The sequence below is a fragment of the Mytilus galloprovincialis genome, chromosome 9, assembly GCF_965363235.1.
Source record: "Mytilus galloprovincialis chromosome 9, xbMytGall1.hap1.1, whole genome shotgun sequence".
In the NCBI taxonomy this organism is placed as follows: domain Eukaryota; kingdom Metazoa; phylum Mollusca; class Bivalvia; order Mytilida; family Mytilidae; genus Mytilus; species Mytilus galloprovincialis.
In genome coordinates, this window is record NC_134846.1 from 1981026 (window position 1) to 2005164 (window position 24139).

The 24139-nt window shown below is 32.6% G+C and overlaps 3 protein-coding genes and 1 long non-coding RNA gene across 4 annotated transcripts; 3 read left to right on the top strand and 1 right to left on the bottom strand.

Moving 5' to 3' along the window:
• Positions 1–200: 200 nt before the first annotated feature.
• Positions 201–5901, top strand: LOC143044224 (uncharacterized). Its single transcript, XM_076216153.1, has 3 exons — positions 201–523; positions 3119–3190; positions 5412–5901. The coding sequence occupies exons 1-3, from the start codon at positions 235–237 to the stop codon at positions 5885–5887; spliced, it is 837 nt and encodes a 278-aa protein (XP_076072268.1). The 5' UTR covers positions 201–234; the 3' UTR covers positions 5888–5901.
• A 4029-nt stretch (positions 5902–9930) lies between these two features.
• LOC143046581 (uncharacterized) lies at positions 9931–13387 on the top strand. The gene is made up of 3 exons (XR_012969164.1): positions 9931–10165; positions 11404–11475; positions 13149–13387. It is a non-coding gene; the product is annotated as an uncharacterized LOC143046581 (long non-coding RNA).
• A 2028-nt stretch (positions 13388–15415) lies between these two features.
• Positions 15416–17828, top strand: LOC143046582 (uncharacterized). The gene is made up of 3 exons (XM_076219738.1): positions 15416–15552; positions 16209–16280; positions 17294–17828. Exons 1-3 carry the CDS (start codon positions 15543–15545, stop codon positions 17767–17769), a joined length of 558 nt encoding a protein of 185 aa, XP_076075853.1. The 5' UTR covers positions 15416–15542; the 3' UTR covers positions 17770–17828.
• Positions 17829–21689: 3861 nt separating this feature from the next.
• On the bottom strand, positions 21690–23457 carry LOC143046583 (histamine H2 receptor-like). The gene has a single exon (XM_076219739.1). The coding sequence runs from the start codon at positions 23306–23308 to the stop codon at positions 22256–22258; it is 1053 nt and encodes a 350-aa protein (XP_076075854.1). The 5' UTR covers positions 23309–23457; the 3' UTR covers positions 21690–22255.
• Between the last annotated feature and the right edge of the window lie 682 nt (positions 23458–24139).

The window sequence follows — 24139 nt, forward strand, 5'->3', positions numbered from 1 at the left end:
TTGAAATCGATTAACTCTTCTTAACTTTTGTTGCACTGATGATAAAACGAAACATTATTTTGACTGACGAATAAGTACTTGAAACATGCTGTAAGTCTTATCGAACTCACAACGACTTTTAGAGGTGTCAAATGATAACCAAGGTATAAGTCGGCATTATATATGTGTCAAAGATTAAGTTATTCCTTATATGATTAGAAATTACTTGTTCTAAACTTTTGAAAGATTGGCAATATGGCTATAATAGTCGCATTACAAATAATTTTATATTTCAGATCGTGTTTAATGGGAGGACTGGAAGAGACAAATGAAATCCACGGAACAAAACGGTTACTACTAAATGATCCAAATGCCATCAACAACAGATTGAATAATTTGGAACGGTCTTTACAACAACAACAAGCAACAATGTTACAACAACAAACAACACTGTTACAACACGAAACAACCATTCAAAAACAACAGGCAACCATTCAAGAACAACAGGCCACCATTCAACAACTCAAACAAAATAAACCTCACGGTGAGTAAAGTGCAAATGCAAGTAATCACACGTGCTCATGATAACAGAATCTCGTCAATGATATCATCATCCTTAAATAATTTCATAACTTCCATATAAGTAAACATTATTCGTGATTTACTTTGGCATCTGAACCCATTAGATAGATCGGCAAAACCTACTTAAGTGTTTATATTTTATATACAACATGTACAAGGATTAACACCTTTTATATTTACTTTTTTATCCTCTAAAGATTTGTTTTGAATATTTCAATCTTCATGACATGCTCCTGATAAGCACGTACAGAATGTGGCAGACTTAATCATATATCTGGGCGCCTAACCCTCCAGGAACAGTGGTATAACAGAACAACATAAGAAAAGAAAATCTGTTGAAATGGGACAAACTCTGATCGGTACAAAGGATAATGAACTTACAAAAATAAAATAAAAATACACTAATAATACAGATCTAAAAGTACTCCCAATTACTATAAGCTTGTTCAAAATACAAAAACAACTAACTATACAGTCATAGGACAAAAGTGAGTTCCCACTCTAAAATTGTTCTATCATTTCAGCTAAAATCAATATTTAAAAAAAAAATATGACCAAAGTACCACATGACTGATTTATATCAAATAAACCAAAAGATGTAGAAATGGTTGAAGATTTTTGTTTATTTGGACATGATATTATTTATGCTCATTTTAATTTTCTGACGAGGTGAACAGAAAGCAAAACATTTCGTGAAACGTTTGCTATATATTCTAACTAAATTTAAAATCGGAAAAAATGCATTTGTGTTTAACCCATTAGATAACGAAAACAAACCTCACAAAAATTACGGAAAAATAAACAATTAAACTGCAGACATTTCTTCATCTTATGGTATCTATTTTATAAAAAGCGCTCATACAATTACTTGGAAACATGTTTTTGAAAAATATCGATTTTGGTTGAAATGAAAGTCCATTTTTTAGTGGGAACTCACTTTTGTCATATCACTGTACAGACATATAGACCAGTAAACTTCAAATATTCTAAGGATTTTTATAAGACGTCACTACAGTAAGCGAAAAATATAATTGTGTATGCAATGAAAAAATATAGGATTGACAAAATGTATAAGCTCGGATGTTTATATGTGTACAGCAATAATATTAACATTGGTTTCAATTTATTTACCATGTTTATAGCAAAATCAATAATTTTACCGATAAAAACAATTTTCAATTATCTAACTACTGACAATGTGTGAATTAAGTTAACTTTCTAAATGGATTTCACGGATCGTACATTTAACCAGATTGCATCTAAATTAACAGGGTGAATAAAAAATCATCACTATAAAATGGATGATGTACTTACTATCCCTTTTTTCCAAAACTACAGGTAAACTTCAAAACCAAATCTTTGGAATAATTTAGTAATGATTTTAATTAATTTGTGGTAATAAAATCAATATTTTAAGTAATTAATCTGTGTCTTAATAATTCACCAGTAGTACGTAGACAACGTTAAAAACGTCAGTACATACTCTGTCATAGCAAACGAGTTTGGATATATAAGAGATTGATTGACTCAATAGAGCATCACCGCATAAAAAGGTACGATAAATCGTCCTATTTGTCGTTACTTTGTGTTGATTGTTCCCCGTGTGATCTCACTTGGGGTAAGGGGGTGAGGACAATACCATTCTTACAAAAGATATAGAGGGACACAAGATAACAGAGGGACATTCAAACTAATAGATCGAAAATAAACTGACAACGCCATAGCTAATAATATAAAGACAAGCAGACAAATAATAGTGCACAAAACACAACATTGAAAACCGAACAAGGATCCCATCAAAAACTGGGGATGATCTCAAGTACTCCGCAAGGGTAATGAAATCCTGTGCCACATGTGCCAGCCTTCGTGTTGCTTGTGTTATTATGAACCCGGTAAATAGTATAAATTAAAAGACCACATTCGGGAAAAAGTAGCCGGATTGTAGTACGATAAAGGAACAAATCCGATATTATCTGTGAAACCAACTCGTGATGCCGTCTGTATAATTAAGGAAGGGATGATTTTAATGGGATATACCTTTACTCTTCTAAAAATTCTGTTTTGTTCACAGCAATGCAAACAAAAGAAGTTTCGGTAAATTCTGCTGATTAGTTTTTTAATTCTCTAAGAGTCAATATCTGAGAAAATTGTATTATTATTACCGTACTATATCAGTCTATGATTCTATGAGCTCGGGGAATGCTTACCCTTCCGGAGCACCTGATTTCATTCCCGGTTTTTAGTGGAGTTTGTGTTGTTTCTTATTTATGATTTAAAACTGTTGATGTAAATGTCCTTTGATTTTTTGAGACTTTGTTTACTCCTTGGTTTTGATTGTTATTGTCTTTAAGACGTAGTACCATAATTAAAGCTTGATTCATTTGCATTTTGTGTTTTAAGTGGCTATGTCAGAAAATTACACATCTTACTCTTCCTCCGATCTGTTTAATAACTGTTTTGTAAATGAATTAAACAACTGAAAATTTTCCTTTGACCATTGTAGAATATTGAAAGGCACTGACATATATACAATGTATTACTTCATCTTATATTTCAGATCAAGGATCTACTTATATACAGTGGGGAAAGACATCATGTTCATCCATGGGGACTGAAACCGTATATTCAGGTAAGAAATCGTTGTAAGATGTTTCTATGTATTCTGTAGTTATACGTATATGTCTACTGTCTAACAAGACTCATTTTTAGCTCACCTGGCCCAAAGGGCCAAGTGAGCTTTTCACATCACTTGGCGTCCGTCGTCCGTCGTCCGTCGTCCGTTGTCGTTAACTTTTACAAAAATCTTCTCCTCTAAAACTACTGGGCCAAATTTAACCAAACTTGGCCACAATCATTATTGGGGTATCTAGTTTAAAAAATGTGTCCGGTGACCTGGCCAACCAACAAAGATGGCCGCCATGGCTAAAAATAAAACATAGGGGTAAAAAGTAGATTTTGGCTTATAACTCTGAAAACCAAAGCCTGTAGAGCAAAGCTGGTAAAATTGTTTATCATGTCAAGATCTATCTGCCCTGAAATTTTCAGATGAATAAGACAACCGGTTGTTTGGTTGCTGCCCCTGAATAGTAATTTTAAGGAAATTTTGCTGTTTTTGTTATTATCTTGAATATTATTATAGATAGAGATAAACTATAAACAGCAATAGTGTTCAGCAAAGTAAGATCTACAAATAAGTCAACATGACCAAAATAGTTGTCCCCTTAAGGAGTAATTGCCTTTTATAGTAAATTTTTAACAATTTTCATTAATTTTGTAAATTTTTGTAAATTTTTACATTATATTATTATAGATAGAGATAAACTGTAAGAGCAATAATGTTCACCAAAGTAAGATCTACAAAAAAGTCAACACAACCAAAATGGAGTTATTGCCCTTTATAATCAATTTTTAACAGTTTTTCCCAAATTTTTGTAATCTTTTACAAAAATCTTCTTCTCTAAAACTACTGTGCCAAATTCAACCGCACTTGGCCACAATCATCATTTGGGTATCTTGTTTAAAAAATGTGTGCGGTGGCCTGGCCAACCAACCAAGATGGCCGCCATGGCTAAAAATAGAACATAGGGGTAAAATGTAATTTTGGCTTATAACTCTGAAACCAAAGCCTGTAAAGCAAATCTGGTAAAATTGTTTATCAAGTAAAAATCTATCTGCCCTGTAATTTTCAGATGATTCGTACAACTGGTTGTTTGGTTTCTGCCCCTGAATAGGTAATTTTTAAGGAAATTTTGCCGTTTTTGTTATTATCTTGAATTTTATTATAGATAGAGATAAACTATAAACAGCAATAGTGTTCAGCAAAGTAAGATCTACAAATAAGTCAACATGACCAAAATAGTTGTCCCCTTAAGGAGTAATTGCCCTTTATAGTAAATTTTTAACAATTTTCATTAATTTTGTAAATTTTTGTAAATTTTTACATTATATTTTCCTCTGTAACTAATGGGCCAAGTTCATTATAGATAGATACAATTTTAAGAAGCAAGAATGTTCAGTAAAGTAAGATCTACTAACATAACACCTTCACCAATACACAATTTTGTCATGACTCCATCTGAGTCCTTTGTTTAATATGTACATAGACCAAGGTGAGAGACACAGGCTCTTAAGAGCCTCTAGTTATATTTTCAAATATATAACCAGACTTGTCATTATATTTTCAAACATGTTCATAAAAAAGCTATCACAATCTATTTTAGTTGTAGTCAGTATTTCTGTTGTTCCGTTGTTTTTATCGGTTTTAGTTTGTATCCCGGGTTTGTTTTTTTTCTCAATCGATTAATAACCTTTGTACAGCGGTATACTATTGCTGCCTGCATATAAACATATCATTGATACCAGGATTAAAATTTTATATTTACTTTTCTGTATCTGTGTTTAACTTGATTCTTATATAAATGGTGTATTTGGAAACTTAATCAAACCTGAAAAAAATTTACCTTTGTATAATTCCGGAATGTTAATAAAGCAACTATATTGAAGATCTAGTGATAAATCAAAATTCATTACGAATGTTTGTTTTGCACATATTATATATTTTATTTAAATCACAAACATAGACATAAATGCTCCTCCCTCACTTGTGTATGTAAAGCACAATTTTATATTGATACCGCAATTCAATAGCTGGACTTTACTAACGACATTAATTGGTGGAAATGATTTAAAGGAATTTATGATTCATAAAATAATCTTTAATCAAAACATTTTTATTTGTAAATCGACCGCTGTCTTCTTATTCAAATCAAAGTGTCTTACTTAACTTACAATTTATAGAATGCAATAATTATATGTTTTTATTGATTTGTATACCAAACGTCTATTTATAGGATATACTGCAGGTCAAGAACATGAAAGTTCGTCATATGCAAACAGGTTTGGTGGAGCAGCAAACATGCTTTGTCTCCCTAATAATCCGAAACTTAGTAATAAAACAGCACCAGGCAACAGTTTTATTTTCGGAACAGAGTTTGAGGAAAACTTTCTCAGGAGTGACGCAGTCAATGAGGATATACCTTGTGCACTTTGTAGAAGTATAAATACAACTTCTTCTGTAATGTTTCCAGGTCGGAATGTTTGCTACAATGGATGGAAAAAGGAGTATGAAGGCTATGTTATGTCTGGATACTGGGGACATAGGGCATCGTCCTATATTTGCGTTGATCTGCATCCAGACTACGTTCCAGGTGGTAAATCTAATACAAATGGCCAGCTGTTATACGTAACGAGTACGAAATGTGGCACACTGACTTGTCCTCCTTATAACGACAATATGGCTGTCAATTGTGTTGTTTGTTCCAAATAAAATGAATGCAGCCATTGTACAGTCCTAATTCTTCTTTGTCGATGTCTGTGTTTCAGATAATAATATTTTTTAAATTGATTACTTGTTTGAATTTATATCAGTTAGTGTAACCTTGTCAACTATTTTCACCTCAATCATCAAAAAGTCAGATTTTGTTGTTTGTTTGTCGAAATTTGCATCTATTGCAGTTAAATGATACCGTTTGATGTCAATAAAAATCACTGGGTCGATACCATCGTTGTAAGAATGTTAGTGTTCGATGGAATCAGCAGACCAGTAGCGCAATGCTTTATTTTATGTCTGTTTGTTTTGTTCATACGTCGTTGTCAATATGATGGAATTGATGCGACTGTCATATAAGTGAGAGGTTAAGCTAGCTATAAACCCAAGTTAAATCCATAATTTTCTAGATACGAAAGAAGAAAACGTGTTTTATAATTTGACTATCGTTTTATATATCACTCATCAAATTCTATTCTCAACAAGTTTACGGTCCCAAGCAATGACGCAAACATAAGAGAAATGATATGTATGCATACGCAAAATGTTTTTATGAAAGGACCTGTGATATGACTCAAAAACTAAATTGAAATGGAGGAATGTATCCTTTCGGGTAGATTTCGGATTTCTTTTCAAGGTTCCCTCTTGGTGATGGTACTGGTATTGCTGTTTGGTGTGAGTCAAGGCTCCTGTTAGAGACCGTATTTTGACCTATAATCGTTTACCTTTCGTGAATGGAGAGTTTTCGCATTGGTAACATACCACATCTTATATCCATGTCAAAATCGAATATAAACTTACAACGACATGGCTAAAAACAGAAACAGACCTACAGACAGACAATAGTATAAAAAATACAACATAGAAAACTAAAGACGAAGCAAAACGAACCCCAAAATGCAAGTTGTGTCTATAACTTAGAAAACCGCTATAGATAGAGAAAATTGGACGTGACAAAAGTGGTCTGAATGGGAAATATCAACTGTATATTTTTCACTAGTTGGCGCTTTTTTCTAAGTGTAATTATTCCCAAACTAAAAATGTTACAAAATAATCGTCCTTTTTTCTATTATCCTGAAAAATATGGGGTATATAAACAAACTTTAAATAGTAATATATGACCAACAAAGCAGGATATTTAAATACATGAAATGGCTGAAATCATAAGTCGAAACCATATGTAAGTAATTAAAGATTGCATATTTTGGCGTTAATATTGATTCACTTATAGGGTCTTTGCATCGGAACTAAACACATTTATTATTAATAAACCAGTTGTTGGCATGACACGGGTTATGTTTTTCTCATATATGTTATGATGATATGATACTAAACCCCTGACGGGGAGGATTGTGCCTGATATTCATATGATGAAGACAAAATTTTTCAATCAGTTTAATTGAAGTCTGGAGCTGGCATGTCAGTTAACTGCTATTAATCTGATGTTATTTATGTATTATTGTCATTTTGTTTATTTTCTTTGGTTACATCTTCTGACATCAGACTCGGACTTCTCTTGAACTGAATTTTAATGTGCGTATTGTTATGCGTTTAATTTTCTGCATTGGCTAGAGGTATAGGTTGAGATCTCACAAACATGTTTAACCCCGCCGCATTTTTGCGCCTGTCCTAAGTCAGGAGCCTCTGGCCTTTGTAAGTCTTGTATTATTTTAACTTTTAGTTTCTTGTGTACAATTTGGAGTTTAGTATGGCGTTCATTATCACTGAACTAGTATATATTTGTTTAGGGGCAAGCTGAAGGACGCCTCTGGGTGCGGGAATTTCTCGTTGCATTGAAGACCTGTTGGTGACCTTCTGCTGTTGTCTGCTCTATGGTCGGGTTGTTGTCTCTTTGGCACATTCCCCATTTCCATTCTCAATTTTAATAGTCAGTAAACGAATTTTTTTCTAATACTGTGGATTCATTATTATTCGTTGGAACTCGTAGGTACAAGGGAACCACGAAAGTAAATGTTCAAAATCAGACATATTTAGATAGGCTTGTACGCAAACTTCTAAATATCCACGAGAACATGCAAATTGTCCTTAATCCAAAAAAATTAGTACCCACGAAAATAAATGAATCCATAGTATGTTATATCTTTGCCTATCCTTTTGAAAATAGATAGATAGAAACGTTAGAAGCAAAAATGATCAGTAAGACGAGGTCTATAGATAGTCAAACTAAGCCAAACATGAGCGTTGAGTTTTTATGGTAGTTATTGTTCCTTTAACAAATTATTTTTTTACGATGTTTACGTTTCGAGCATACTCTATAGAAAATAGATAACTGGAACCATTAAAAATGACTAAAAAGACATAATCAATTCATAACATAATGTAAATGTTCCAGACCGTATGAGTATTTGGACCGTACGCGTATGGTCTGGACCGTATGCGTACTTTTTCAATATACGCATACGGTCGGACCGTACGCGTACGGTCGGACTAATATCAAGAATTTGGTCAAGTTTATTAGATACAAATGTATATAACAGATCAAAATAACTTATATCTCAAATTAACATAAAAAGTTGAATAGTTATTGAAATAAAAACTTAATATTTAAACTATTTGTAAAAAATCAGACTTATTTGATCTGTTAATTCTCCTGTACTTAGCATGTCAGTAATTCATTAATTACAGCCCAGTATGCTCATTGAAATTAAAGTTATCGGAAGTAAACATAATGTGGGAGGACAATTGTTTTGGAATATTTAGGAACTTTACAAAAAATGCATATGCAAAGGAACATGCATGAACAAAAAATGTTAATGTTAAAAACATATGACGATCCTTGTGGAAGCAAGTGTCATCTTGGGCCAGAGTAACAAAATAGGATTCACGGATATAAAATTAAACAAATATTTAATTTTAATTGTTCGCTTATTTACTTTATCCATCTAATTGTAATACTAACAATTTGTATAACTAAAAATTAAGATTTTGATAAATGTTTGTTAACATTTAACCCATATGATCCCAAAACATGTATGGTCAGCTGGACCGTACGCGTATACTCATACGGTCCGACCGTACGCGTATGGTCGGACCGTACGAGTATACGTATACGGTCCGGACCGTACGCGTACCGTCCAAATACTCGTATGGTCTGGAACATAAACAAAGCCAACACGTCCATTTCTTTAAAGAATAATTTGACTTTGATAATACATATGTTCATGTTTATGTTTTTTTTTAATCTGTAGTAGAGAAATTAAATAGAAAACATATAAAAAAAAGAAAAAAAAAGAGATAGCCACGAACCAGATTATAATCTACAATGTTTCAGAGTAGTCATTATTGAAGATACATAAATATCCAGGTAAATGAAACAAGCGACTTAGGACTTCAATGTTTTCTTTCCACTGGATATGTATTTTTGAAATCTGCACCTTTTGTACGGATAAAAGGAACATGTATCACCTTATTTTTTTTACTAATGTGGAAGCGTTGATCAAATTTGTATGACATTGAGATAGAACGTTAATTTTTTAAAAGTATTGTAAATGGTTCGACGTTCCCCACTTTCTGTTCTTGGAATTTCGAGAGAAGAAAAAATATCATGAAAAGAAAACTGTTTCCTACATCAAGTTGAAATCTGAAGGTATGTTTTTGCAAAGCTACAAGGTTGTGTGAGAATCCATGTTTAAAGTTCGAACATAAGTAGTCCGAGATTATTTGACCCCATTATTTTTATGTATTGAAAAAACATATAACATGCAGAACACCTAACTGTGTCCTTCTAATTACTCAAGATTCAACTATTTACACATCGTTTGCGCATATAACAAAAGCAAAAGCATGTCACTGAAAATAGACGATTAAGAAAATTCGTTTTTGCTGCAAAGACTAAATACGAGAAAAAATACACAATATGCATAACGAAAATATTCTATACCAGTTGCAAGAAAAATTTCATTTTCTCATACACTTCCAAGTTATAGACGGTGCTTGACGTCCACATGGTGTTTGCAAATAATGTGTAAATCACTGTGCGGTGTATTTGCATAACTTTCAGATAAGAAAGTTTAACCTTCCGAATTTCGACAGAAATGATAAATCTTGGCATTAAAATGTCGTGGATCTTTCTTTTACAGTTCATGTTTTGTTTCAGTAATGGTAGAGAAAAAGAAAGTGTGGACTCCCAAGACGGAGACAAAAAACGTTTATTACTTAATGACCCAGACGCCATCAACAATAGGCTTGAACATTTAGAACGATCACTTCAACAACAACAAGCTACAATACTTCAACTAACACGCAATATGCCTCTCAGTAAGTATCTTTAACACACTGTAAAATGATTTTGTTAACAGTTGATTTTGATAATCTAGGAAGGGGTAGGAGGTTTAAAATAAAAGACTTCACGTTAATTGCACCTGACAAAATATTCAAAGGCAGCTTTTAATTATATATTCAACACACAAAATGTATGAATTAATTGTATACGGAAAATGAAAATAAATATTCATACTGTCTGAATAAAAATCTATCTCTCGTTGCAATTATTGAGTTTTGGTTGATGCCTAGCAAAATTTGCATTTCCAACAAAATTATATGTATCTTATACTGCACAGTGAAGCACAATTTTGTTATATCATACCTTATCAACAACGTGTCGCATTTTTGATACAAAGCTAAAGGTGGTACCCAGCGTCAAATACTGATATTTAAATCTCTCGTATTGTGTGTAACAGTATATCTATTTTCTTAGTCCATTGCGTTGTATGTTTGTTAAATGTAAAATAACAAAAATTCCGAATTCTAAAGAAAATTCAAAACCGAAAGAATCTTATCGAATGACAAACATCAAACGAAATGTAAACAACTGTCATTTTCCTAATTTGGTTCAAACATTTTCTCTTGTAGAAAATACACAAGTATGTTTACACAGTTTTTGATACTTGATACCGATTATGGTCACATTAATCAATTATGTCTGTTTGTTTCCTGCTCCAATTTTAACAATAAATCATTCAGCCGTGTTTAGTGCTGTTCACTCAATTTTCGGACAGATCCCCTGCCGTTAATTTACTACTGTTCAGACAATCAGCTTGCAGTAAATTCAATACAGTTCAGAAGCTGTTCATGCAATAAGTATGATGCTAACGTGTACAGATGAATACAACGACTGAATATCTAAACATAGACTAATCAGATCTAAATGGACTACATGGAAATTGTCAGAACGGTAATTCATTGACCACGGTAGATAAGACTGAAAATAGACTGAGCGACTGAAAAATACTTAATTATATATTGGTCAGTCTGCATATGGTCATAGTTGTTTTCAAAAGAGAAATTGTTTTCTATTGTGTTGTAGATGATCTTTCAATTTGGGTTGTACAAGTTTCACATGTATCAGTTTTGAGTGTGAACTATTCGAAAATTCCGGTTTTGTTGCATAATTGTAGTGAATGTCACAAAAGATATAAAAATGAATATTTTGATGTTATTACTTTCAGTGTACACCTCTATATATATTTCTATTAAAAAAATGTATAACTTTTTAGATCAAGGATCAAATTACATACAGTGGGGAAAACTGAGTTGTTCAGCTGCAAATGCAGAAACTGTTTACTCAGGTATAGTTTCTACATTTTACTTCTTCAAAATTAAGAAATAATAGTACTGAGTTTGAAGTGATGAAACCTTCAATTGGTTGACATAGATTTTGTCTGATAAATCGAAACAGAGCAAGTAAATTTTGCGCGATCTTCAATCCCTTAACACAATACTGTAATTCATATTATAGCATAGTACTAGTAAAATGCTTTAAAAATTTGTTTTTTTATGAAATTGTTTAACATCTAACAACGGTATACTACTCATGCTACTGTTGCCTTTATTTATTCATCCCTTATTTTATTGATTTTATTTTAACATTGTATCATAAATCAACTTTATTCGTTCAGTGTATGTTCACTTGTGTTAATACGTCTTTTGATTGAGTTAAGCCATTTCAATGCATCTGGCGTAAGTGTAAAATTTTAGTTCTGATATCTATGATGAGTTTATTGATCATAGTGTTTCGTTCTATGTTGTGATGTTATACTATTGTTTCAAATAAGTGTGAAAGGTTGGTACAACCCGCTGTATTTGTTTGAACTTTTCCTAAGTCAGGAATCTGTAAATTGTGACTTGGATGGAGAGTTGTCTCATTGGCCCTCATACCACATCTTCTTATATCTATGAAAAATATCCCCGGAGCATCGTCCGCTATAGGTGCAAGTTTCTTGACAATGATACATAACATCAACCGTGGACATCATATATTAAATTCATATGTCATTCAATAAAAAAGACGATAAAAAAAGGATTAAGATAAAGATTTCCGTAAAGAAAAAAACAATGGAGTACAAATAATGTTTTTTTTTTCAATAAGTTGAACCATTGATGACTTCAACACAAGTCTAGATAAAAATACAGGAAATGATTTCAAGAAAATGATCTCAAGAAAAATACTGAAGAATCAAGACTAAAGATTTTAGAAAATGTTATGCCTTCATCTTATGTATATTTTTTCTCAAGAGTCTTGCAGCTTTTTTACGGTTTTTAGTGTCAGTATCATAAATGGGGCAAAAGATACCTGAGGGACATTCGAACACATAGATAAAAATACTGACAACGCCATGACCAAATGATGACTAAAAAAACAGAGACAAAACAGAAACATAATAGTCACAAGACACAACATAGAAAAATAAAGACTAAGCAACACACAACTCACCAAACAAAACAGTTTTCTAAACCTAAGTGTTGTCGAAAGTAAACCGGTCAGGTTTTTTTCCCCATTTTGTTCCATTCTGATAAAATGTGAACTGAACATGAAATCATAGACATAAATACATGTATAGCAAAGTTGACTGGAAAAATATTTAATTTCGTATCAAACTAGCAAAAAACATCTAGTTCTTCAGCTAGGAGCAACATCTAAAGTAAGCATACTGTAAATTGTATAGGGTTAACAACACTATGAACATAAATTTTACAATTGTGAAAGTTGAAATAAAAAGATGTTGAATTATTGTCAATTTATCAACTCTCAATTTGAGATCAAACGACGTTTACGATAACAAATGGAGGTCATCATACGGCCTTAGACAATAAGCAAAAACAATGCATCAAAGCAAGTTATAAAAGGGCCCGAAATTGTTTTTGTTAAACTATCTAAACGAGATAACTCACAGCCTCATTTATGTACACTCGCCTAATCTTCAGACTCATTTTAGCAGCTTAAAAGGTTTACATTTTGTAGGTTTTGCCACTGGACAGCACTATGATACAACAAAGTATTCAGACAGGTTTGGTGGACCAGCCAACTTTCTTTGTCTACCTAATAATCCAGAGTTAAGTAACAGAACAATACCGGGTAACAGTTTTCTATACGGAACAGAATACGAAGAGAACTTTTTGCACAGCGACTCGGATGGTCAAGATGTGCCGTGTGCTTTTTGCAGGAGTCCCGGTTCATCTTCGACAGAAATGTTTCCAGGAAGAAAGACTTGTTACAATGGTTGGAAAATGGAATATTTAGGGTATATAATGTCTGGGTATTTCGGTTATAGAGCTTCATCTTACATCTGTGTTGATATACACGGAGAGTATGTTCAAGGTGGCAAAGCTAATACTGTCGGCCAATCATTATATGCAACTGGTACAAAGTGTGGAACTCTTCCTTGTCCTCCATATAATGACAATCTAGCTGTGTATTGTGTGGTTTGTTCCAAATAAACATGTGCCATACACATAAAACAGTCTCTCGGATTTCACTTCTCATGAGTGCAAATTCGAACAACATTTTTTTAACTGTAGAATCAACCAACTTAGCAATGATATACCTCCCAATATGTGCAAAACAATTCGAAATTTTCTTTTGATATAGCTTGCATGGTTCGGCATCTTGAGACAAACATGTCCAGTAGGATATTTTTCTCCCATAGGATTTAAAAAAACAAGACCGGATTTTAAGAAATCCTATAGGATAAAGTCATATCACGTAGAAGAGTTAGCTCGCTATAAAACCTGATTTAATACAACATTTTCATCATAAGAAAATGATTGTACCAATTCAGGAATATGACAGTTGGTTTGATGTGTTTGAACGTTTTAATTTTGCTATTTGATTCTGGACTTTTTGTGTTAAATTTTCATTATATATAAAGTATGCCATTAAGTCTCTTGTGGAGAGTTGTCCAGCCCAGTAGTCAACATTTCGGTGTTGACATGAATATCAATAGTGTGGTCATTTTTATAAATTTCCTGTTTACAAAACTTTAAATTTTTCGAAAAACTAAGGATTTTCTTATCTCAGGCATAAATTACCTTAGCCGTATTTGGCACAACTTTTTGAAAGTTTGAATCCTCAATGCTCTTCAACTTTATACTTGTTTGGCTTTACAAACATTTTGATATGAGCGTCACTGATGAATCTTATGTAGACGAAACGCGCGTCTGGCGTACTAAATTATAATCCTGGTACCTTTGAAATCTAGTCTCATTAGAAATCATACGGCATCTTCTTTTTTTGTTACCTAAATACGCTTTATTATTAATTTTATCTTTGTCACATTATGCTGTAGAAACGTCATCCGCTAATTTAAAAATTGTACCGGTTTTGATTATGTTTTCAAAAGGTCAAATTAATTGTCAAAAGTTAAATCACTAAATTGTAAAGGGGTTCATCATCTTTTGTTTATTGGGACCATGTTAAGAAATGGTTCGTTTCTCGAATTGTTTTGCTTCACAATTTTTTGCCAAAAGGGCTTATATGTGGAGGATGGTGAATGCTATGTTCACTAAAAGCCAAGCTTCGTAAACACACATCGATATACTTGTAATTGTTGAACATTCGTCCTCTTGAAGTAGGAACAGAATATTATTATTCTTCTTTCCTTTCTTATGTTGCGTAGTATGGTTAGGTACGAAATTTATAATCTAGTTCAATACGTGCAATTGTTATCAAGTTCGACCTTGTAAAGATAAAGTGAACAAACATTGTTCTACTAAATTATGCCTGTATTTCAAGTTCTTACTATATTTGTCGTTGTGACTATAATGCTAGGACATAATGATGACACTGGCGATATCAATAAACGTTTGTTGCTGAACGATCCAGCTATTGCTGCAACCAGATTAGCTAACGTAGAAGCTGCAATAAAGAACTTAAGGGAGTTGGCTTCTCAGTTTCAAAGTAATTAACTTTTCAAAACATTAGTTTATATTGATAGGGGATTAATAAAGGAATCAAAAGAACAAAAAATATATATAGGTCACCGTGCTTGTTTTCGAGATATTAACCATTGAAATTTTGGCGGGAAAATGTTCTCTCTTGATTTTTCATAACTTTATCATTGACAAGTTTAAGTCCTCAAAAACTATTAAAATATAATCAAAATTTTATAAGACTTTAACAGACAGCTTATCATTATACATGTAAAAGAATTATAAAAAGAAAAATGGGGGTCACCGGGAAAAATTTGTTAAGGCATTAAAACCAGAGGATTCCGAAAATCTGACCAAAATTCCAAAACATGACAAGCCAGCTTCCTTAAAGGGAGAAGTTTCTAAACTTAAAGTAGATCTTAAAACGGAGCAGACAAGAAATGTTCAACATGAAACGAAAATTTCACAATTGACACAATCTCTAACAATGATCCAAGGTACGTTTAATTCGACTACGTTATAAATTGTAATGCAGAACTATTTTTTTAATTCTGCACCCTAATTTTATTTTCTAAACTATGCATTTTTAGACTCAATAGACACAAGAAAGGACATTTGAAACGGGAATTTTGCATTTTTCAATGAAACATGTGAAAGATGTGTCTTGAAGTGAAGAGACCTCTGAAACTTCTCCGAACAACTGGTTTTACATTTCAGTACTAGTTTTATATGGATATATAATGATTTTTGAAAACTATACAGTGTATGTAGTTGCAGTATCATTTCTGTGTGATATGATTTATTATTTATATGGTCATAATTATAAATTAACTGTTTACAAAAGATAACATTTTCGAAATACTAAGGCTTTTCTACCACAGGAATATATAACCTTGGTTGTATTTGGTAAAACGTTGAAGGATCTTTGGTCCTGAATACTCTTCTATTTCGAACTTTATTTGGCCTTTTTGACTTCTTTTATTCGAGTGTCACCAATGAGTCTTTTGTAGGCGTAACGCGCGTCTGGGGCAAATACAAAATTTCAATCCTCTTATCTATGATTAGTTCATTAATGTTTCTGTAGAAATACACAATATATACTCCGAGTACCGATTTTCGACACTGCATATATTTTTTTTTTTTATTTTTTTAGAGTACGGTTCTTCTTATATCCGTTGGGGAAGAACACAGTGCGATGGAGCAAACTCAGAACTTGTTTATTCAGGTAAATACAACTTATCAGCATATGGTCAACATTGCAGTCATAACAGCTTATCATCGAGCAGTATATGTTTTGCAGGAAAAAAACTATTAAGCTATATGCATTGGTACTGATAACAGATAGCTATTTTCAAATAAGATGACATGATATCGAATCAAAATTCTGCATACTAAAATATCATCGTCAATGTCAAATATAAACATGTTAGACTGGTATCCTATTTCACTTGTAATGTACTTTCAAAGTCTTCATGTACTAACTAAGACTTGTAATATTGACAAGCAAACGCAGATGACAACATACTGCCATTTAGGCCGTTATACATACATTTGCTGTGACGTAAGCCTATTCAGTTATCGCAATACTTAGTCATGTCTTTTATTAATTAGTTAATAAATAAATTTGGTGTATTTACTGTCTTTTGATTGGCTAAAAGAATTGGCTTTATTTTCAATGTTATCAATTTTTATGGAGACACGCCCACTCTAACGTCACATGTATTCATACGCAAACATCTGTGTACGTTGTTATTGGTATTAATATATATCTTTGAGCATTATTTTTGATAGAAATTTATTTATAATGAATGGCAATAATTTATTTTGAATTTATTGAACCATAAAATTAATTTTTGACTGTTCACATTTAACATAATCCGCTTCGCGGATTATTCAATGTGAACAGTCAAAAATTAATTTTATGGTTCAATAAATTCAAAATAAATAAAAGCCATTCATTAAATACCTTCAGTCTACCTACGGACACCATAAAGAGTTGTTGCTAGTGTTTTATAATCACCAAATACAAAATTTGACATTTTGTCATTATGAGACATAAACGGTTTGATTTTTTTCATTTTCATTGGACATGGCTGCGCCCATATACTAGTATACAGAGTAACCCCCCCCCCAAAAAAAAAACAAAAAAAAAACCCAACAAAACCATACGAATATTGGGATTCGTCAGGTAAAGGGAAAGTAGAAAACAAGTGTAACTATTATTTAAAATTATTTTAGGATATGCAGCTGGTCAAATATACTACGACAGTAAATCTACAACTCGCTTCGGCGGTCCAGGAAATATGCTCTGCCTTCCAAATAATCCAGAGTTAAGTAATAGGACTGCACCTGGAAACAGCAATATATATGGATCAGAATTCGAAGAGAGCACATTTGGTACTGGCTCACGACAAGAGGACGTGCCTTGCGCTTTATGTCGCAGTAGAAATAGCACCACATCAGTAATGATTCCAGGGCGAAAAACGTGCTTTACAGGGTGGAAGATTGAGTACAATGGACTATTAGCTTCTAGCTGCAACACATGTAAAGCGTCCACCTACGTCTGTGTAGATAAGAATCCTGAATACATACCTGGTGGTGAAACCAACGACAATCACAACCTCCTATACACTACTGGTACCATCTGTGGATCTCTACCGTGTCCTCCGTACCACAATAACCTGGAACTGTTGTGTGTGGTCTGTTCAAAATAACAATGTGGGATAAGTTATCCTGTAAGTGTATTCAAATAAATATTCATGTTGTTTAAAAAGTCATACATAAATCAACTAGTTGATGAATTAATCAGTAACAGTGTCAGGGTTTCCGTTACTGTCATCATACCCGACAGCTTGGTAAGCAATGACTCTGCAATCGTAAATATATCTCAAGAATTTTTTGACCTGTTGACATTTTACTAACAGGGAGTTGTAGCTACATATTGACTTGTTTGTTAATTTCAAATTCCGTCTAGTTGTACTGTTAATGTATGGCAGACATGGGAATTTCTTACGTGAAGATTCTAGTTTAAACGTATTATTTTGTTTTTACCGATATTCAAGGTAAATACAAAAAGGGGAAATCTAAAAAAAAAAACTTTGAAGAGGCAAACGTTAAACAATTGCAATATCCAACAACGGAAAACATGAATAAAACAACTATCATATTCCTGACTTTGTACAGTGTTTTCTCAAGTAATTAGTGGGTTGAACCTAGTTTTACAGCTAGCTTATACAACTTCTCACTTGTATGACAATTGTTTATACATGTTATAGTTCATGTATTGACCAAGATTGTGTGAGCAACCCAAACAAACCTAATTGGTTAGAGTGAGACCAACTAGGATCCAGCAGCCCAAACTGAATAAAGACAGACCAGGACCCTGATGTCAAGTGGTTGTCACTGGTTCATGTCTGTCGTGTGCGTTTTTCATAAATAGTTTTGTTATAGATAAGGCCGCTATATTTTTTACAGTTGAATTGTTTCAGATTTTTCATATTGGGACCTTTTGTAACTAATACAGTTTGGGTAATTCTCATTATTTCAGATTGTACGGCTGTTTATCATTGCTTACATTCACTTCATTTGAGATTTAATTGATAGTTGTTCCATTTACAATCGTACCACATCTCATTATTTTTATATCACAGACATAGACATGTAACACAACTGACTAAAAGATTTGAAAATTCTTTCAAAGAAATCAGACAAAAACAGCAACAAATGCGACTATATAAGTATAAAAAGATAAAGTATAATTGCCAATGGAACAACTCTCTGCCAGAAACCAAATGACATACCAGTTGACATCTATAGGTCATCGCAAGGTATTCAACAATGCGCATAAACCCATGTCATAGTCAGCATAAAGAATAACGATAAATATTGATGAATTTATCAATTAAACACAATTTAGATGGGTCTATACTGAGTTTGACCATTAACTGTGATTCATAACAGTACAAAGCTCTGCTATTAAAGGGGTTCAATTGATGCCCAAAGGAATACATAAAAACTGTCGATACATTTTATTGCAAAAATGAAAAATAATGCTATCAAGGGGAACATTGACAGCTTCAATCGTCTCATCACACCTCCAGTAAGTATATCCACCAGCTTTATCTTTCTCTATAAGGAAGACGGCTTTAATAAGTTGCAGTAAGGTTCAGATTTATAAAACAACAATTTAATTAAACATGAACCCTTTTGTTTGATAAGATTGTGTCGAAGTGTAGTGGATAGAGTTGAAAACTCAAAGCTGTCAACAGAATGAAAAGGACCATCATAAACTCGTAGGTTACCTAAAACATCAAATAGTTTATTAAACTATAAAAATTGTAAATTCAACTATCTTCGTATGTTTTATTACAAATGTTAATGATAAGTACTTTGGTAGTGGTTAAAGAAACTGTTACTTGTAGAACAGTCACTATGGGCCGAGTGGAAACGATATTTTACTGTTTTTTTTTGTGTGTGTAATTATACAATGTCACATAAAAAAAAATTGTAAGTGGATGTTAATATAAACAAGAATGTGTCCATAGTGCACAGATGCCCCACTCGCACTATCATTTTCTATGTTCAGTGGACCGTGAAAATTGGGGTCAAAACTTTAATTTGAAATTAAAATTAGAAAAATCATATCGTAGGGAACATGTGTACTAAGTTTCAAGTTGATTTAATTTAACTTCATCAAAAACTACCTTGACCAAAAACTTTAACCTGAACTTCGCACTGTCATTTTCTATGTTCAGTTGACCATGAAATTGGGGTAAAAACTGTAATTTGGCATTAAAATTAGAAAGATCATATCATGGGGAACATGTGTACTAAGTTTCAAGTCGATTGGACTTCAACTTCTTCAAAAGCTACCTTGACCAAAATCTTTAACCTGAAGCGAACGGACGCACAGACGGACGAACGAACGAACGAACGGAGGCACAGACAAGAAAACATAATGCCCCTCTACTATCGTAGGTGGGGCATAAAAAAGAAGATGTGGTATGATTGCCAATGAGTCAACTGTCCACAAGAGACCAAAAATGACATTAACAACTAAAGGTTGAAAACTCAGTACGGCCTTCAACAATGAGCAAAACCCATACCGCATAGTCAGTTATAAAAGGCCCCGATATGACAATGTAAAACAATTCAAACGAAAAAACAAACGGCCTTATTCAAATAAAAAAAATGAACGAAAAACAAATATGTAACACAAAAACAAACGACAACCACTGAATTACAGGCTCCTGGGAGAGGCACATACATAAATAATGTGGCGGGGTTAAACATGTTAGCGGGGTCCCAACCTTCCCCCTAATCTGGGACAGTGGTATAACAGTACAACATAAGAACAAACTATAAAAATCAGTTGAAAAAGGCTTAACTCATGAGATGGACAAAAGTACAAGCGGATGTGGCCGGGTACTTGTACATCCCGACAACAAAAAGACACTAGGAACAGATATGAGAGTACTCCCAGTTATCTGACAGCTAGATCAAAGCCACTAACAAATATTAAAAAAAATCATGAACCTTAGACTAAACTATCAATCCGTACACATCCAACATTCAATGGATTTAGTGTAAAGACGTCATAAACAGTCATAGAAAAACATGACCTTGTGCAATGCCAGTTACAGGTATCGACAGATTCATTTGAGATTGTAGATCCATGAATATGTATATGTATATAACATACTAGTAATATTTAGTTTGCTTTTAATTTACTGATCACAAAATCAATATTTATACCAATAAAAACAATATTCAATGATCTTATTACAGTGTGGAATTGGTAACCTTTTAGAATAAGTTTATTTAAAGGAGCGATAAGTTTACAAGGATCAGTTCTAAATTTCCGGGTACGGTTAACAACATTCTGTAAAAATGAGGATGTGCTATCCCGTTTGAAATACGTTTTCTACAGGTACAACCAAACTTCATAAACAAATCTTTATATCTATGGAAAAATTTAGTAAAGACTGCTAAGAGCGTATAGCACCTAGTGTAAAAAGTGTATAACTTGCAAATTACATTTTTCCAATATATTTCATGATATTTTATGCATAAATATTAAGTAACGAATTGAAATTACATGTTAAAAAGTTTGGGTGCTGATTCTTTATCTTATGTTAAATAGCGATTTGGTCTACTTAAAAAAAAGTCAAAAATTTAGTATGTCTGAAACTGTCAAACTGAATTTAAGACCCCCTTAACATAGAATTGTCCATAATTTGAGTTAAAGCTGGTAGACTTTTCTATAATTTTGGTATCATTAGTCCCAATTGTAGGACACTACACTGTAAAAATCATTTGAGATAGAGCAGGTGCACTTATTTTTGATTAAATTTAATGTATAAATGAAAATATTAACTGTTTTCTCAGGCAACTTTTAATTCAATCACAAACCCAAAACATCACACAAACAAATTACACAAAACATGCACATCTCTATGTTTATTTATAATTGAACAAATGATTAGATAGTTTGCATACTTTATAATATCATTTTAGCGCATTACCATGATTACAGTATAAATACACTTAAAAGGAGTTTCCTGTGTAACTGAAATATCAAACATGGAAATAAATACAATTACAAACACATGTATTTATTTAAGATTTATTTAAGTTACTTTCTTTGCGTCAATATCCAGTGTATAGTTACAGGATTATTGGTTACAGTTATCAACAAACCTACTACTAATATGAAAATAAAGGGATGTGGTTTGATGAAATAAAATATTGAATCTGAATCAGCTGTTTAATAGATACCAAATGCCGATGCTGTTAACAATCTTAATGAAAAAAAAACTGTTTCGGGGGATACACACTTCTATCTTCCATTTCAATTGTCAATTTGATTCGATGCTAAATGAATAACAGAGTTTAGCTCTCACAAATATGCGTTTTCCTTACTCCATTACACGTCGATTTGTTAACTTACTTTGTGACAATAAGACCTAAGTTTTATATACTCCTATCTTAAAATCTTTATATTGAAATCATTTACTTTGTAACAGATAGAATGAATTGGAGTATGGCACTATAAATGTTTATAGATAAAACAATTGATGCATATTAATCTTGCATCAAATATGAGAATGCTCAGTTACAAGATTTTCTAATTTCATTTAAATCCGAACACCACTCACGTACAGGAACTTCATTATAAAAGTATCGTGATTGGACGTTTGGTTATTTGGCAGTGCTTGAAATCACTAGAGAATCTCTTTGTCCTGCTCCACAACAAATAATGTACTTAAAAGCTTTTCTGAAAGAGGAATTTTTCACTCCAAATATAATCCAGTTAAGTCCACTGTTAATTAATCCAAAGCATGCCAAACATTTCTTCGCCATTTCAAGATTATCACTAGGTTCAAGGAAGAGAGTTTCAAAGACTAATGTGACACAATAAGGCCCCCAGCAAACTGCAAACACTCCAAGTACTAAGATCATCATTTTTGTTTTCTTAATATTGTTTTTCTTTACACGCACGTGCCGAAATGTGTCTTCTGTCATAGCAGACTTTTCTGATTGTATTGCATTGATCTGTGAAAATGCAATTTTAACAACTTTAACATACATTACAAAATTAGCAATGATCGAGCCGATGAAAAATAAGAAAATAAGCCCTTTATAACTCTTCGGGTTTATGTACGTTGAGTCGCAAGGTATTCCAGGATACCATGAATTCCAGCCCAATAGCGGAAGACAGGCAACAAAAATAGAAATAATCCAAGATGATGCCATCAATGAAATCAACCATCTCCTTGTCGCACGACTGGCATGTTGTAAAGGATACATTATTGCGAGATACCTTTCAATAGAAATCACGAGAAGGTTCAAAACCGAAGAGCCAAGAAACGATGTTTCAAATGTGTACCGTAACAAGCAGGTATATTTATCATGTCTCAGTGAAGCATTGAAAATGAAAAATAAATCATATGGTATCATCACCGTCCCAATTAACAAGTCCGAGGTGGCTAAATTGGCAATCAACATGTTAATCCGTGTTCTCAGCCTCTTGAATTTGAATATACTTATCAAAATAAGAGTGTTTCCGAATATTATAGGAAGGAATATTATAAGTTCAATGAATAGAAATACCAGTCCCAGATGAATATATTCTAAACGCCAGTGCATTATTGGTTTAGATATTTCGGTTGTCAAAGAAGATCCATTGTCCATTGTGACTGTCGTTGTTGTAATATTAAACGCATGTGCTGTTGCAAAAGTAACATTTGCCATTAAAAAAAAGTAATTCGAAAGTATTCCCAATATTTGTATTATTATTTTCTTTCGCTTAGTTTTTCTTCATCTCTAAATTGATATTTCTATTGATAAACGCTAAAGTGAGCCATTTCAAATCAACCTATACAATAATATCCTTTCGCATTGGATCATCATTCTATTATTTCTATTCACTTCGTATTGTTTGTAATTATATTCTCAATTTATCAATAACATCAGTATTTGGGGCAGATGCATTTATATTAAAATAAAGAACCTTAAGGCATTTTTTTATCATATAGGATAATTACTTTCAAGTCATATGCGTCATATTGTTATTGATAGAGTTTTCGTCCGATGTGATTAAGACTTAGTTATATATATTTCAGGTTATTGATTTCGGTATATTGCGTATCCTAAAGGAAAGTTGGCATTTAAAAATACAACGGAAATGTCATTTAAGTCTTATTCTATAGTAGTATGAGGTTATCGAATAACGAAATATTAATTTCTGTATTCCTTTGTTCTTTCTGCACATTTTAACCATTCTTTTTTTATTTGTTAATTATCCCACTTTCGTTATATTTTAACACCACATCATTTTTTAAGTTTGTCCAATTCGTGTCTTTTCTTAATTTATTTTGTTTATTATTTTCTATTCTTTAAATCCTATCCGGACCCTCTATAAAAAAAATATTTGATAACAATTGCAGTGCGCGTGACAAGAGTTTTTCCGGAAAAAACTCGAAACAAAAATTTTGGAAAAGCAGTATCGACCAAGCAAAAGCTGTATTTAGTTTATTGCAAATATCATTTGCCACATTTTATAGAATTTTATTTTATCTAGAA

What these genes read in the sequence shown, in the direction of transcription:
- LOC143044224 (XM_076216153.1), top strand. Translation starts at nt 235, where the DNA reads ATGGCTATAATAGTCGCATTACAAATAATTTTATATTTCAGATCGTGT. An exon ending in CAAACAAAATAAACCTCACG is followed by an intron (nt 524 to 3,118) that starts GTGAGTAAAGTG and finishes CTTATATTTCAG; the next exon opens with ATCAAGGATCTACTTATATA. An exon ending in GACTGAAACCGTATATTCAG is followed by an intron (nt 3,191 to 5,411) that starts GTAAGAAATCGT and finishes GTCTATTTATAG; the next exon opens with GATATACTGCAGGTCAAGAA.
- LOC143046582 (XM_076219738.1), top strand. An exon ending in CTCAGAACTTGTTTATTCAG is followed by an intron (nt 16,281 to 17,293) that starts GTAAATACAACT and finishes AAATTATTTTAG; the next exon opens with GATATGCAGCTGGTCAAATA.
- LOC143046583 (XM_076219739.1), bottom strand. Translation starts at nt 23,308, where the DNA reads ATGGCAAATGTTACTTTTGCAACAGCACATGCGTTTAATATTACAACA.